The sequence below is a fragment of the Bufo gargarizans genome, chromosome 9, assembly GCF_014858855.1.
Source record: "Bufo gargarizans isolate SCDJY-AF-19 chromosome 9, ASM1485885v1, whole genome shotgun sequence".
Classification (NCBI taxonomy): Eukaryota; Metazoa; Chordata; class Amphibia; order Anura; family Bufonidae; genus Bufo; species Bufo gargarizans.
The window spans coordinates 6,951,002-6,966,840 of NC_058088.1; the positions used below are offsets into that span (position 1 = coordinate 6,951,002).

At 47.2% G+C, this 15,839-nt stretch overlaps 1 protein-coding gene across 1 annotated transcript; it reads right to left on the bottom strand.

Moving 5' to 3' along the window:
* Positions 1-2,828: 2,828 nt before the first annotated feature.
* On the bottom strand, positions 2,829-15,762 carry PAF1 (PAF1 homolog, Paf1/RNA polymerase II complex component). The gene is made up of 14 exons (XM_044305618.1): positions 15,591-15,762; positions 15,231-15,260; positions 11,316-11,408; positions 11,119-11,240; positions 10,982-11,048; positions 8,939-9,040; positions 8,479-8,584; positions 8,318-8,386; positions 8,129-8,232; positions 7,918-8,034; positions 7,286-7,414; positions 4,259-4,364; positions 3,996-4,080; positions 2,829-3,285 (listed from the first exon to the last, which is right to left on the bottom strand). The coding sequence occupies exons 1-14, from the start codon at positions 15,635-15,637 to the stop codon at positions 2,909-2,911; spliced, it is 1,554 nt and encodes a 517-aa protein (XP_044161553.1). The 5' UTR covers positions 15,638-15,762; the 3' UTR covers positions 2,829-2,908.
* Positions 15,763-15,839: the final 77 nt, after the last annotated feature.

Genomic DNA, 15,839 nt, shown 5'->3' on the forward strand with positions numbered 1-15,839 from the left:
TAATTTGGGTCCGCATTTGCGGACCCATTCACTTTCAATGGGTCTGGAACGGATGCGAATACGCATTTCCAGGATCCTGATCCGCAATTCCGTTCCTGAAAAAATAGAACATGTCCTATTCTTGTCCGCAATTGCGGACCAGAAAAGGCATTTTCTATTATAGTGTCTGTGATGTGCGGTCCGCAAATTGCGGATCGCACATTGCAGGTGTCCGTGTTTTGCGGATCTGCAAAACACTTAGACGTGTGAATGGACCCTTAAATTTAGAATCGGTGGTGGATATGCTGCAGTTATGTAGAGGCCGGCGCCTCTTCATAACTTCGGCAGATCCACCGCCAGCTATAGGGTTTATAAAGAACGGCGTCTAAAACACAGGTCTTAATAAATGTGCCCCTAAGGCTACATGCACATGACCGTATCCGTTTTGCAGTCCGCAAAAAAAAAAAAAAAAAAAAAAAAAAAAAAGGGACGACATCCGTATGCCATCCATTTTTTTGGGCAGATCCATTGTAACAATGCCTAAAACGGACAAGAATAGGACATGTTCTATTTATTTATTTTTTTGCGAGGCTATGGAACGGGCATACTGATGCGGATAGCACACGGTGTGCTGTCCGCATTTTTGCGGACTCATTGAAATGAATGGGTCCGCATCCTATCCGCAAAGAAAAACGGAACGGACACAGAAATAAAATACGTTTGAGTGCATGAGGCCTTAGTTTGTTCAAGAATCTGCAGAGGGCCAACTCATTCAACGAACTAACCCTGAAGCCTCATGCGGAAGACAGTTCCATAATCTCACTGCTCTTACAGTAAAGAATCCTGTCTATGATGCTGAAAACCTTTCCTGTAGCGAGGACCAAGATCATACATGATTGTATGTGCAGTCTGAATAGTGATCTGTCTGAGGTGCAGCTAGACCCTTTCCCATGCATCCCTCGACTTTGTCTTGGCAGCAGCTACCTGACGCTTGCTGCTATAGTTCAGCATTCCCTGACCGTTCATACCTCAAAAGCCACATTTGACACAGAAATGGTTGCAAGTCACATGCACATGTCCTCTCCTAATTAACCTGTATAAGATACTGGACGGGTGCTGGATGGTGACCAGTCAACGGTCTGAACCGGCGTATAGAACAGGCTCTCCACACCCAACGTCGTATCCGGCAGAACAGAGGCGCTGGATGACGACTATTAAAGGGAGCCGTTCTACCTGTCCCCAAAGGGGTTGGCTGCTTTACGTATTATCGTGTTGAATGAACACTTATTAGATTGTAAGTTCTGCACCACTTCCTGAAGCCATGCTCCCTTGTTAGCCAAGTCTTCCCTCCCATCTTTCAGCTGCACAGCGCGTAGACATGAAGGACACTAATGCTTCAATGGCAGATGGCAATGGGTGAGTTGCTTCATGTTCCCTTCCACTGGCAGCCATTTTCAAAATGGGGGCAGCGTGCGGTCAGAATATTTGGCCAATATGGGGGCACGGTTTTGGGAACTGTCCAAATGCCTCAACACATTTGACATAATTACGTATCCCTTTAAACATAAGCATGGCTCCTCACCCAACCGCAGCTGCGGACAAGAATAGGACATGTTCTATCTTTTGCGGAGCTGCGGACCCGAAGATCCATTCCGTCCCCATAGAGATGCGGACCCATTTGCGGACGTGTGAAATGGACCCTAAAGGAGCAGTCATCATTACGTTTTTCCATAGCTTGTCCTGTCCCTTTTCACTATAGAAATAGGTGAGGGTTTCCTGCTAGACCAGGGATCAGCAGCCTCCGGCACTCCAGCTGCTGTGAAACTGCAACTCCCAGCATGGACACCAACTCGGCTGTTTTTGTAACTCACATAGAAGGTAAAGGAGGATTCTGGGAGTTGTAGGTTCAGAACAGCTGGAGTGCCGGCGGTTGCCGATCCCTGTGCTAGACCCATTGCAAATGTACTGGATTAGCAGGCAGTGGCAAGCCGTACAGCCGGTGCTCACGAGACACGGGTTATAGTGAAATCCTTTGCTCAGTGACAACACATGTGACATATGTAACCCGCCATTTAGGTGTCTCTCTGCGCCGGTCAATTAAATGGCATCATGTCCCTTAGTGACCACACAGTACACAAGGACTATACTAGACTCTGTACATGATGAGTGACTGGTCAGAACCATCATTTCCAACGTAAAGCCTGTAGGGTTTTGAACATTTAAACATCACACGTGAGGAGCGTGGCTTGTTGAAAAGCGGGCACAGCCTAAGATGTGCCAGAATTTTGGCACAAAATGCTGTCGCATCTTAAAGGGTCATCTCCCCATTTTCACCCCTCCAACATTTCATGCTCCGATGCCCTCCCTTGTCCTGCGCTGTATAGAGCAGGGCAAGGGCTTTTTGTTTTCTTTGGTACACTGCTAGGTGGAGGCTTCCTCCTAGCAGTGAGCCTGGTGAGGTCACCGGCTCTGATGGGCGGACTTTAGCACTGCCCTAGCCGTTCTACATCCTGCCCATCATTGCAGGTGATGTCACCAGGCTCACTGCTAGGTTGAAGCCTCCGCCTAGCAGTCCCTATGGAGAGCCCAGTATGCCACCAGATCTCCATAAAAAGCCTGGGTGAAAATGGGGATATGTCCGGGTTCAGCTCTGACCCCTTTAAGCCAACCAATAGGTGATATGAAGTTGGACAAAAAAAAAAAAGTCTAGTCCTGCAGCAAATTTGCCGCAGACTTAGATGCTCTACATTCACGACGTCCACCTTTTAGACAGGATTCAGAAGTCGGCCATACTACACCTCATCTTCAGACACACTTCTTCCTCTGCTATAAATGTGGTCAACACCAAGTCATGGAAAAATTTTAATCAACTAAAAGTATAATACAAACAAATATATACAAAACCGCCAGATATCTGATGCGTGGGGGCTCAGTCACTGTCACTACCGTCACTAGATGCTGAGCCCTGCTCGCTGCCGCTCTGTTCCTCGTTATCTTGCTGGGAACGGTCGCTCCCGAAAGGACTACTGCTGGCACTGCGGCTCCTTCTGTTTTTCTCTTCTTCCTCCTCTTCGCTGCCGCTGTCCTCTGCCTCACCGCCACTCTCATTCTGGGCATCCTCATCACTGTCGTCATCATCGCTTCCAAAGATCTCCTCCTTGTCTCGAGCAGCTCTGTCCTCCTCACTGCTTTCCTTATCCTCCTCCTTCTCCTCCGGCACGTCTTCCCGCTCGCTTTCGCTGCCAGAAGCCTCGCCGGCACTCCCCTCCTTCTCGCTCTCACTGCCCTTCTCTCCATCTTCTGCATCTGTGAAAGAACGAGGCAAGAATCAGGTTAAGTAAAGTTTCAAAGCAGATGAAAATCTACCTACAATGTGCTAACTTATCGCCCTCTTGTGGCAAAAAGATATAACTGTAAGGAATATTCAGAGCAACATAAAACATAAGATTTTCCTGGTAGATCTGACAATTTAAGGTATGTGGGGGACTGGGCAATGTTATCCTGACACCTCCTGTAGCAGGGAAAACAAGGATCCAGCAGGCTGTTTTCCCAGAGATAAGCGGCATCAGGTGTATCTGTCAACTGCTTGCTTCCTGCCCTTTTAAATTAACACACACACTCCTGGCATGTTATCACAACGCTATTGCCTGTTTGAAGGGTTTCCTTGACATACCCTTAGGGTAAGGTCATCAATATCAGATCATCTGGGAGTCCGACTCCCAGCAATCAGCTATTTTCCTATAGAAGCAGTTACCAGCCTGAGCGGCCACTATATAGAGTACAGAGTTGTGTAACACCGGTATCCGAGCCTGTGATAACAGCTGATTGGCAGGGGTGCCAGGAGTCGAACCCATGCCAATCTGATATGGAAGACCTATACTACGCATAGGGCATTCATAAGTCCTGGAAAACCACTTTAAAAACAGGAAGAGAGGATTTGGATACAAAGCCCCAAACATGGAAAGTCGGGATAATAAATGAGAGAATAGTTGGAGATGTGTTGGGTTATCACTTACCTGATCCTGGAATTTCATGATCCACCTCAATCTCCTCTTCTTCCTCCTCAGGCTCATGGTTCTCCAGCTGAGCTCTGCGGGCTTCCTGCAAGTCCAGAGAAGATGATCAGAACCCCCCCGAAACACAGACTAATATCATATCAGAACTTTCACATGTTTGCATACATGGAGGGTGTCAAGGCATACTAGGAGTTTTATCTGAAGAGCCACAGGCTTCCGACCATTGCTCTACAGCATTTTTCCTTTTGAGCCCCTATTAGTACCTGAGCCTCCAACTCCTTCTCATTCATGTCTCTGTGTTTCACCACCAGTACAGCATTTGTTCCAGACTGGACGCCGGCCTTCACCCTCCTCTTGCTGAGACGCACTCTGCAAAATTGAAAGAAGCCTCCAGGTTTAACCACATACAGTCCCCAAACAAAACAGCCAAACATGAGCACCAAGAACCTACGCTTACCAATATCTCGACATGTCTGAGAAGAGGATGAGCAGCGGCGCAAGTAGGTAAGTCCAGATGTGTGGTATCTTTAAAATTTCTTTAATAAAGTTGTTTCTTTACAGGTGACGCGTTTCGGGGCCGAACCCGCCCCTTCATCAGACTAATCCGGGTATTTGGTCTGATGAAGGGGCCAGTCCGGCCTCGAAATGAGTTATCTGTAAAGATACAGCTTCAATAAAGACATATTTTAAAGATACTACGCATCTTGACTCACCTGGTTGTGCCGCAGCTCATCCCAAATCCTCTTCTCTGATCTCCTGAACCTCACACAGCGTGCCTGGCTGCACCAGCATCTGTATACAAACTATATACAGGCCTGCAGAGCGAAATCTGTGCTGTGGCCCCTTTAAAAAGGGATTTCTGGGATTTTAATATTGATGACCTATCCTCAGGGTAGGTCATCAATATCAGATTGGCGGGTGGTCCGACACCCAGCAACACCGCCGATCAGCTGAGGATTGGTAATCAATATTAAAATCTCAGAAAACCCTTTTAATTCTCAGGATCGGGGGGGGGGGGGGGGTAACAGATGTCCCCTCCTTAGCGATATACCATCCTCTTGTAAGATGGGGGATAACCATTTAAGGGGAAATAAACCCATATCTCCATTTGCTCGGCAGTTAAATGTAATTTATTGCTCCCTGGTTTCAGCTGTACAGGAGAATGAGCAGAGTGTTGTCAGTGCGATTATTAAAGTACAACTGTCGTATATTTTTTTTGGAGTATTGGATTGTGGTGATTAATCTCCTTGGTGGCCCTATTTCAACTTTTCACTGTGTATTCAATTACCCCTTAATTCCACATTTTTGTTCCCTGTACTGCCTACTTTTACCGGTGCTTAAAATAGGGTTGTTAGGCATGGTCCGTCTATGTGTTGCTAGGCAGGTCCGTCTATGTGTTGAAGGACGGAGGACGCAGAAGCACGCAGCCTGCAAGGTCAGATTACAGACAGCCAGGGACTGTAAGTAAATGATTAAAGCCAGGTCCTCCCCAGCAGCTGATAACAGTGCCTGGGCTGTGTGCACTTCTCCCTGTCCCTGCGCTTGGCAGACGCTCCCTCACTCAGCAGAGCTGGAGAATGCAGAGTGGAAGCAGCGCAGACCAGGGAAGGGAGGTCTGCCGTCTGCTCAGTGTATAGATGAAAGCAACATGTGGTAAGAAGACCCCTTTGTGCTGCAGGAGATTAACCATTTAGGGGGGAGGGCTCTGGTTACTGACACTTTTGGGGGGCTATTGTTACTGGCTAGTGAGGGCAGGCGGGATTAGCCTCAGGGTGAGGGCAGTGGCGGCCATCTTAACTGAATAGTGAAATTGCAGTTTTATGCAGACGGGTTGCTAAGGGCTGAATCTTATTAAATATGGGGCAAGTCAGTCTAATAGTAACTGATTCTGGAATATCATGTTATTAGTAACTACATATATGAAAATTGAAATTAGGGTCTAAGTGTGACAGTTAACCTTTAACATACTGCCATCCAGAAAAATGTCTATCATGATCTATGATTTTCTGCAGTGCGCAGACTGCTGCTCTTAAAATAAAAAAGTGGCGCAAAGTTTTACTGAAATGTACTAGAAATATAAGTTTTGTTGGTGTTTCTTTGGAAACTATTTGGTTAATACTTGCAGCTTTCAGGGCGACACCTGGCGGTAACTAAAGCTCTGTGGTTATGAAGTGCACCATAACAGCTGTGCAGCTGAAAAAGGTTTCCTCTACTGCAGGATCTTTGAGCAGGCTGAAAATCAGTATTACCCTGGGTTCACACCTGAGCGCTTCTCAAACGCGCGTTTTACGCGCGTTTTTTGTAATAGTAAACGCGCGTTTGACGCTCGTTTGTGTCATTGACTGCAGTGTCCTATGGCCACAAACGCGCGTCAAAACGCCCCAAAGAAGCTCAAGTACTTGTTTGAGCGTCGGGCGTTTTACAGCGCGTTCGTACGCGCTGTAAAACGCCCAGGTGTGAACCATTCCCATAGGGAAGCATTGGTTTTCATGTCTTGAGCGTTTTACAGCGCGTTTGAACGCGCTGTAAAACGCTCAGGTGTGAACCCAGCGTTAGGGATCTTTCACAGGAGCGGATCCCGTGCGTGGAATCCGCTGCGTGAAGGCGTGCCAAGCCGCACTCTGGACAGCAGAGACATGGAGCATTAACATGATTGATAATGCTCTTTGCCTATGTGATCTTTTTACTACAAAATCACTGTGACAACTTTATCTCGCTGTGATTTTGTAGTAAAAAGGTCACATAGCGGCACGGAGCATTATCAATCATGTTAGTGCTCTGTGTCTCTGCTGTCCGGAGCAGGGCTTGGCTCTCTTTCATGCAGCGGATTACCCGCACGGCGTCTGCTCGTGTGAAAAAAAGCCCTTATCCTCTCTTTCTGGGGAACGTATGATTAAGGGACCCTATGTGCATTTATGCATGTGTGGATTTCAGCAGCTCTTTACTTGCTTTAGCCTTAAAGCGTTTTTTCCGAGACCTAAACACAGATGACCTCTCCCCTGGATTGGTCATCAGTATCTGATCGGTGGGGGTCCAACACCCAGAACCCCTGCAGATTAGCCGATTGAGAAGGCAGCAGAGCTTGCAGTAGTCCTGCGGCCTTCTCGATGCTATCCCTAGACCAAGTGAGGACCCACGGCCTAGGTGTGAATGGGGCTGAGCTGCGATACCAAGCACAGCCACTATGCAATGTACGGCGCTGTGCTTGGCGACCCCCGCCGACCAGAAGATAGGTCATCAGTATATAAAATTCTTTTTTAATGCACCTTTAAAGTATAAATGTTCCCCACCTGGTCTCCAGCTCATTGTAGTAAACGCCGTCACCTTCACGGAAGATGAAGAAGTAGTTCTCTTCGTATCCCTTGCTGGCCTTGTTTTTGACGTTCCAGTTGTACTCTCTGGCGATCTTGTAATCATATCTGTAGAGAAAACGTTATCTGGTGAATGAGAGGCAAAGAAGATCTAACCACAAGACCATCACTGCCAGGCTAAAGCCAGCCATACACATTAAAGATCGTCTAAACCCAACGATCTCAGGTGACCGGCCCTCCAGCTGTTGTGAATTTACAAGTCTTAGCATGTTCCATTCACTTTTATGGAAGTTCTCAGAACAGCCAAGCAAGTGTGCATATTGGGGGCTGAAGTTTCACAACAGCTGGAGTGATGGAGGTTGCTGAACCCTGATCCAATCTGTATGGGGGGCCTCCAAACCCCCTTCCGACAGCAGATTTTAGAGTAAAGAAGGATTGGCATGATGGATTTCAACACGCCCAATCCATTTTTTCCCCTCAGTTGAGACAGCAGTTTACTCCACTCTGTTAAGAGAGCCAAGCCGAGTGTGCATGTGTACAAGGTCAGGAGGAATAGAGGTCGGCCAACTGAAGCGTAAGGCCAGATTACCACGTGAATGCCGTTCACTTACATATCTTCTGCCATGTAGTCCAGACCCTCATCTTGGTCTCTCTTCCTCTTCCGCATGGTTTCCTCACCTGGAAGAAAGTAGGCCACAAACTGGTTTCCTTCTTCATCCATCATACCCCTGTGGATACAGAAAGAAAAAAAAACACATGAATGATCTCATCTCACAAAGCCGCCTACAGACAATCCCAGCGTTATATGGCGGTAGTCTTCACCTGATCATGGCTTGAGACATCATATCCAGCGCCGCTGAGCCGGTCGCCTCCTTAGGAGCAGGATCAGAGTCAAAGATGACCTGAGCGCACGGATTGATCCACATCTGGAAACAGAGGGAGTCGGGGGATGAGCATCACATTTGCACATATGAGGGGGAAGCATGCAGACATAAGCAAACATCTGAATACCTTGAAATCAGGGAAGGCCGGCATGACCTCCACAGGGGTGACACGTGGCTTGCTGTAATGTTGAGTAATCTGATGGAGGGAAGTAAAGAGTTAATAGGATCACGATCACAAATATATGGGGGGCAGCCTTCCCATCTTGGGTTCTGTTCCTTTGCGCTTACAGCTTTCTGAGCGTCTTCAAAGGTTTTCTCGATAGCAGAGATCTGACTGTCCCTGTCCTTGTAGATGTCGTCCTCTGTGAACTGCTGCTTGACGGACACGCCAATCCTGGGCACAAGAAAATACCAAATATTAGTACAGATCCAATCACAGTGAACCCCAGGAAGACTAATGCCTCATCGAAACCAAAGATTTGGGGCGTTGACTGTGAAAAGAAGCCCAAAAGCAACCAAGTCAGAGCCCTCAGCCCTGGGAAGGGTTATTGCACCTGTGCTGCCAAGAGTGGGGATCAGTCACCAGGTCAGAGATTCATGGCAAATTCTATTAATATGCCATAAATCTCTCTTTAGGACCACTGCTGAGCTGCACATTAAGCTCTTGGGGCTCGGAGGTGCGCACCCACACAATGGCCGACTTAGAGATGTGGGGTCTGCGCATGAAAACATCAGCCATGTCACTTACTTGACCTCAGGCTTCTCATTGGAGATGCCGTATCTGTTGAACTCTGTGGAGATATACTCAGTCTTCCTCATCCACGGGACGACTTTAGCATGCTGCTGAGATCTGCGAGAAGAACAGAGGGTGAACACGGAAACAGGCAATGGAACACAGCCAGCCAGTCCTCTAGATTTAAAAAGGCACCCAAAACAAGGGAATCCTACTGAAGAAGTGCTTAACTTCCATTAAAAAGGGTGCCCCACCGTAAGCCAGGTGGCAGTGGGTCTGGGTGAACAGTGTGAAATGATCAGCATCCCCCCTCCTCCACACTATCACACAGGCAGATGTGTCACCAAGCATTGGCATCACCCTGATCTTCTAAAGCTGGCACCATAGGCATTGGATCCTTCAGACAAGGCTGTGCCTGCCACAGAAAAAGAACCAGCTTCCCCGATCACCGTTAGGGGCAGCTGTGCCAGCATCGAGAGCGCAATGCTCTTGGGTTTCCAGCGCTCAGATGCGTCGGTCACATTTGATCACAGCATCTGAGGGGCTTAAATGTCTGCCATCGGCGTTATTGCCAATCTCAGACATTAGCCCCTTAGTGAAACAGCAAGCACCCGCCAGCTATTGCGCTCACTCCGCTCTGGAGTGGGCGCCATCTTTAAAGAGATGACATCCACTGTACATGTCAAGGGGTTAAAGGAGCTCTCCGGGATATGAATATTGATGAACTGTCCTCAGGATAGGGCATCAATATCAGACTGACTCCGCCTCTCCACCTATGATGTCACGTCCATCGGCCACATGGCCTTTTATGCAGCTCAGACCCGAGTGGCACAGAGCTGCAGTACCAAGCACAGCCACTATACAATAGATGGCGCTGTGCTTGCTAAACTGTCCATTGGGTGCAGCGCTTGTCCAAGTACCACAAGCTCTTTAAACATCTGATTTTGTGGGTGGTGCGAGTCACATCCACACCTGTCTGATATTGATGACCTGAGGACAGGGCAACACATTAGTGTTCTTTCCCTCCTGCTAAAAACTCAGGGTAAGGCCTCATGCACACGACCGTTGTTTGTCTCCGTTCCGCCGATTTTAGCGTTTCAGATGCGGACCTATTCATTTCTATGGAGCCGTTGAAAATAGTCCACCGTTTGCCATCCGCGTCTGTGGTTCCAGTCCGTCAAAAAAATATAACCTGTCCTATTCTTGTCCGCGGAAAACCGTTTGCGGATCCATTCAAGCCAGTAGGACTGCTAAAAAACGCGGAGGCACACAAGATTGTCACCCATGTCCGCTTTATTCCTATCATTTGCATGGAAAACGGTCACACTTTCTTTTACCTTTCTTTATGTCTGGTGATCCTCCAAAAATAAAGGAAGACACACGGAAACGGATCACGGAACAACGGAACCCCATTTTGCGGAACGGAACACAACAACGGTCGCATGCATGAGGCCTAAGGCTGGATTCACACGTCCGTGGAACACGGTCTGTGTGATACCGGCCTGGATTTCTTCTGAGTGCAGGAGCGCACGGTGTCATTGGTTGCTATGACGCCGTGCGCTTCCTGCTGCCGCAATACAGTAATGCACTGTTATAGATCATACCAGTGCATTACTGTACTGCGGCGGCAGCAGGAAGCGCACGGCGTCATAGCAACCAATGACACCGTGCGCTCCTGCACTCAGAAGAAATCCAGGCCGGTATCGCACAGACAGTGTTCCACGGACGTGTGAATCCGCAATACACTCGGCCGGCACCCCCCATAGAACTGCCTATTCTTGTCCGCAATTGCGGACAAGAATAGGACATGTTCTATTTTTTTGCGGAGCAGTGGCCCGGAAATTCAGGGGCCGAAGCCCAGACGTTCGGGGGCCACGCTCCGGAAATGTGGAGAGCACGTAGTGTGCTCTCCGCATCCATTCCACTCCCATTGAGAATGAATGGGTCCGCACCCGTTCCCGATATTGCAAAACGGGTGCGGACCCATTTGCGGACGTGTGAACGGACCCTTACCAGTAGGGGGCCCATGTAATCTCTTATCTGCATGGCAGGACTTACCTCTTGGAGCTGCTGGGGGCTTGAATTTCCTCCTCAAGAAGTTTCTCATCGGCAATATCCAGAAGAACTGCAATCACAAAGAGGACAATGTGAGAGTCCATCACACGACCTCCGCCCAGCTCCGCTCCCGGCCTTACCATTTGTGTCGATACGGTAAGTATCAGGGTTGATGAGGTCGATGGTGACCCCCAGGTCCGGCTCCGTCAGCAGGTCATGTTTGTGCTGCTTCTCCAAGGAGGTGGCTTTATACTGCACAAACCTAGGAGAAGACGTGGACTGTGGTGAGAGGAGGCGACCTTCACCCCAAATATACAATTCTTCCGCTGACACTTACCTGTTCTGGTCAAAGGGGTAAGTGATAAACTTGGGGTCAAAGGGGATATCTGGGAGACTGTTGCAAAACTTCACTCGACAAACCACTCCCGACCTGCAGGACAAACGGGGGGGGGAAAGAAGGAAATGTCAACTCCAGGAACCAGAATAGATGTTCAGTTACGACTTTCTTCTCCATTCACATCTAAAGCTGCTTCCAGAGTCCTGCTGGTTTCCTGTTACCAGACAGCAGTCGCACATTTGCAACTCAGCGGTTCGGTTACACGAGGGGCGGAGCCAGATGTCCATGTTTCTGACAGCGGTCAACGGAATTCTGGAAACTGCTTTGGAAGTGACTGGAGACAACAATGTCAAATTACAGAATCGGTGCAACTTTGACAGTCCTGGTGCACTGCAGCCGGTCTATGTGCACGTCATCTACCTAGTGTCCCATTCACGCGGCCAAAAAAAAAAGCTGTAATGGCCGGAACCACCACCGTCAGTGTGCACGGAGATGAAGGCGTCTCAGTGATTGCATGACCGCCATGGCCTCTTCAAAAAGCTGAGGGTGGACCCCCACCCAGCCAATCCTGGGCACCCCTTTAAGAAGGATCTGTCCCCTCTCCTGACATGTCTGTTTTAGTAACTACTTGCATCCCCCATGTAATACCAACTGTGGAGCGTCTATTCTTATGACGATATGATGTGCCATACCTTTATTATTCCTACTAGAAATGTATGAATGAATGGTCAGCGGATGCTCCTGGGTGTTACCAGTAGTGGGTGTGCCCCTGCACACCGACACTATCCAATCAGCGCTGTCAGACTGTGCAAGGACCCACCCCTAACTGGTAACACCTAGCTTGGACCAGCTGGCAATTCATTAATAAATTTCTAGCAGGAGTAATAGAGGAACACCAAAAGTACATGGGGAATGCAAGTAGTTACTAAGACATGTATAAAGTAAAGCGGTGGCTCACTGTGGACGAAACTCAGGAACAGGTGCTGCTAGCCCAAAATGAGGGACACCCACCCTCTGAAGCAAAATGGATTTAAATAGTTAAAGTGATGGGCGAGCACACTTCATTTGGATCATAGAATAAAATTTAATTAAATCACAATGTTCAAACGTATCGGTCCAATTAAATAAAATACAATAAAATACGATATTAATAACAATTCAATCATACACGAATGAGGATAATGAAAGGGGCAATTGATTCATATGAACCCAATAGGTCTGGTATGACCAGAGTGCTAGACAGCATTAATGTCTTTTCAAATCCACAGATGTTCTAATAGTTTGGATAACGTTATTCCAGCATCAATATAGATGAATATGTAAAGATGTACAGAACAGTTCAGTCTCTGGTCAACTGGATAACTCAGATTGGTTCAAAAAACACATGTAGAATCGTTGGGTGCAGATCTTATGCACCTATTATTATATGGTGATAAACAGTCCCGTAGCTACTGTACTGATTTGGCTTGTGAGTTAAATAACTCCTTACCTCCCTCGTTGTATGCGGTCGCTTGTGGTCGCTTTCGAGCGTGAGTCGGGCAGCGCGGGATGCTTCCGGCGTCTTACTTCATTCAGCTGCAGCTGGCTTACCCGAAATCTCACGAGATTTCCAAGCGAAATTACAGTCCTCGAGGGAATACAGTATGCCTTTGGTATCGTCGCAATGAATATCAAAGTCCTGTGATCTAGTTGTATAGCATGGCCATGCTTAAGGTGCTTTTCTTACAGGTGTGCGATCCGGCCCATACGCGTTTCGGGAACACTCTTTCCCTTCATCAGTGGTCACGCCTCACCTGTTGACCTCCTCCTTATATATCCTGGATAGCACCAAGAAATGGACAACTGGATTTCTTATTTCCTGAATTTTCATGCGTTTTAATACATGCGTTTTTTGATGCGGTTTTTTTCTACTTATGCGTTTTTCGGCCCATACATTCAGATTATCAATCTAAACATAACTATGTAATCAGAATTAATAAAATCGATTGCATATGTAAGTTATAGAATTATTAAGTTCTCTTTGTCTGTGGGATCATTCCCATACCATTCTATATTCCTCTGCTTCGGGTTCTATCCCTTTCATCATAAATGAATAATGATAAAATATTAAGATTAGACCTTTTGTTAAAAATAATAAAATAGAATATCAGATAACTCCGTAATGTATTAACAAATTGTCAATATTTTCCATTTTCATTCTTTACTAAGGGTTTCAAGTGAGAAAACTGGACATAGGGATTGCCATTTTTCTAATGATTGATATCATGTGAGGGTCTGTGTAGTAAAGGGCTGGGGGCCCCCGTCCGAGTACAGGACGCGGTGCCGATCAACGGCCAAACAGCGGTCTGCAGTCAGTTCAGGGGCACCCAGCCTACAAAAACCCGAACAATTCCAATTCTGCATTTAGACCTGCTGGTATCATTGTTCCAAATTCATATATGCGTCTCGATTCTAGTTTCGACATTTGTTTGATATAGTTGCCTCCTCGCCAATGTCTCTCTACCTTTTCCAGTGCCATGAAGATTAATTTGGAGGGGTCTTTATTATGTACGTCCCTGAAGTGTCTCGATAGACAATGTTTGTCATACCCCTTTCTTATGTTGGCTACATCTGATTACATAGTTATGTTTAGATTGATAATCTGAATGTATGGGCCGAAAAACGCATAAGTAGAAAAAAACCGCATCAAAAAACGCATGTATTAAAACGCATGAAAATTCAGGAAATAAGAAATCCAGTTGTCCATTTCTTGGTGCTATCCAGGATATATAAGGAGGAGGTCAACAGGTGAGGCGTGACCACTGATGAAGGGAAAGAGTGTTCCCGAAACGCGTATGGGCCGGATCGCACACCTGTAAGAAAAGCACCTTAAGCATGGCCATGCTATACAACTAGATCACAGGACTTTGATATTCATTGCGACGATACCAAAGGCATACTGTATTCCCTCGAGGACGGTAATTTCGCTTGGAAATCTCGTGAGATTTCGGGTAAGCCAGCTGCAGCTGAATGAAGTAAGACGCCGGAAGCATCCCGCGCTGCCCGACTCACGCTCGAAAGCGACCACAAGCGACCTCATACAACGAGGGAGGTAAGGAGTTATTTAACTCACAAGCCAAATCAGTACAGTAGCTACGGGACTGTTTATCACCATATAATAATAGGTGCATAAGATCTGCACCCAACGATTCTACATGTGTTTTTTGAACCAATCTGAGTTATCCAGTTGACCAGAGACTGAACTGTTCTGTACATCTTTACATATTCATCTATATTGATGCTGGAATAACGTTATCCAAACTATTAGAACATCTGTGGATTTGAAAAGACATTAATGCTGTCTAGCACTCTGGTCATACCAGACCTATTGGGTTCATATGAATCAATTGCCCCTTTCATTATCCTCATTCGTGTATGATTGAATTGTTATTAATATCGTATTTTATTGTATTTTATTTAATTGGACCGATACATTTGAACATTGTGATTTAATTAAATTTTATTCTATGATCCAAATGAAGTGTGCTCGCCCATCACTTTAACTATTTAAATCCAAGTTACTAAGACATGTAGGGATAGGGGACAGCTCCTCTTCAAAGGAGATCAATGGCATATCACTAGGATTTGCCATCATTGTCAGGAGTGGGTCCCGCTCCTATTTCCAGAATGGGCCCCTCAAAAGTGAAGAAGGGCACACTGCGCATGTGCGGGTACTCTCCATTCACTGAACAATAGCCGAGCCAGTGAATCGGAGGGTGGCCGTGCAGGGTGTCCTCCTTCACTTCGGAGGGGCCCGTTCTGGAGATGGTCCTATCCGATAATGATGACAATTCCTAACATCATGGATCTTAAAGGGGTCGTCTCCTCTGGAACATTGATGGCAACTGGTGACTGAAGGGGTTAAACGTCACTCACCGTTCTGGGACTGTCCGGTGGGAATTGGACCTGGAAGACAGAAGATGACAAGATGAGAAAACAGAAAACGTGCCTGTATAAAGCAGGGAGGGGACTACAACTCCCAGCATGCTCCAAAAGCCTGCGGTGGACCACAGAGACATTACTGAGCTGTTCTTGTTCTAATGAAGCAGTCCCCAACCTCTCCAGCTGCAGCGAAACTACAACTCCCAGCATGCACTGATGCCAGTGACTACTGCTCTAGTCCAGGATAAGTAAACATCCTGAGCCTTGTCTGAATACGGGCTGAGACCACAAAGTCCAAACACCGGTAAGGGGCACATACCGTAACTACCGACATGATCTCACGTCATTACTCACCGGTGACCATCCTCCCGCTGGGCCTGAGTCTGTATAGTGGGCGCCATGTTACGTTACAGCACGGAGCCACCAACCGTGCGCAACTCCGGGATTTGGGGTCCTCACTAGCTCCGCCCTCCTCTAATTTTAGACCAGGCATTCGCAAAAGACAGCTCTAAAGGCCCCACGCCTACAGAGGCATGACGGGATATGTAGTCTCGGCAGAAGCACGTGATCTATTGTGGCTTAACATAGAAGGAGCGTAAGGGA

Excerpts from the sequence above, each read along its gene's own strand:
- PAF1 (XM_044305618.1), bottom strand. The coding sequence starts at position 15,637 with ATGGCGCCCACTATACAGACTCAGGCCCAGCGGGAGGATGGTCACCG. Across the intron at positions 8,233-8,317 it reads CGGCCTTCCCTGATTTCAAG|ATGTGGATCAATCCGTGCGC; the intron begins GTATTCAGATGT and ends CTCTGTTTCCAG. Across the intron at positions 4,081-4,258 it reads AGAAGGAGTTGGAGGCTCAG|GAAGCCCGCAGAGCTCAGCT; the intron begins GTACTAATAGGG and ends CTGGACTTGCAG.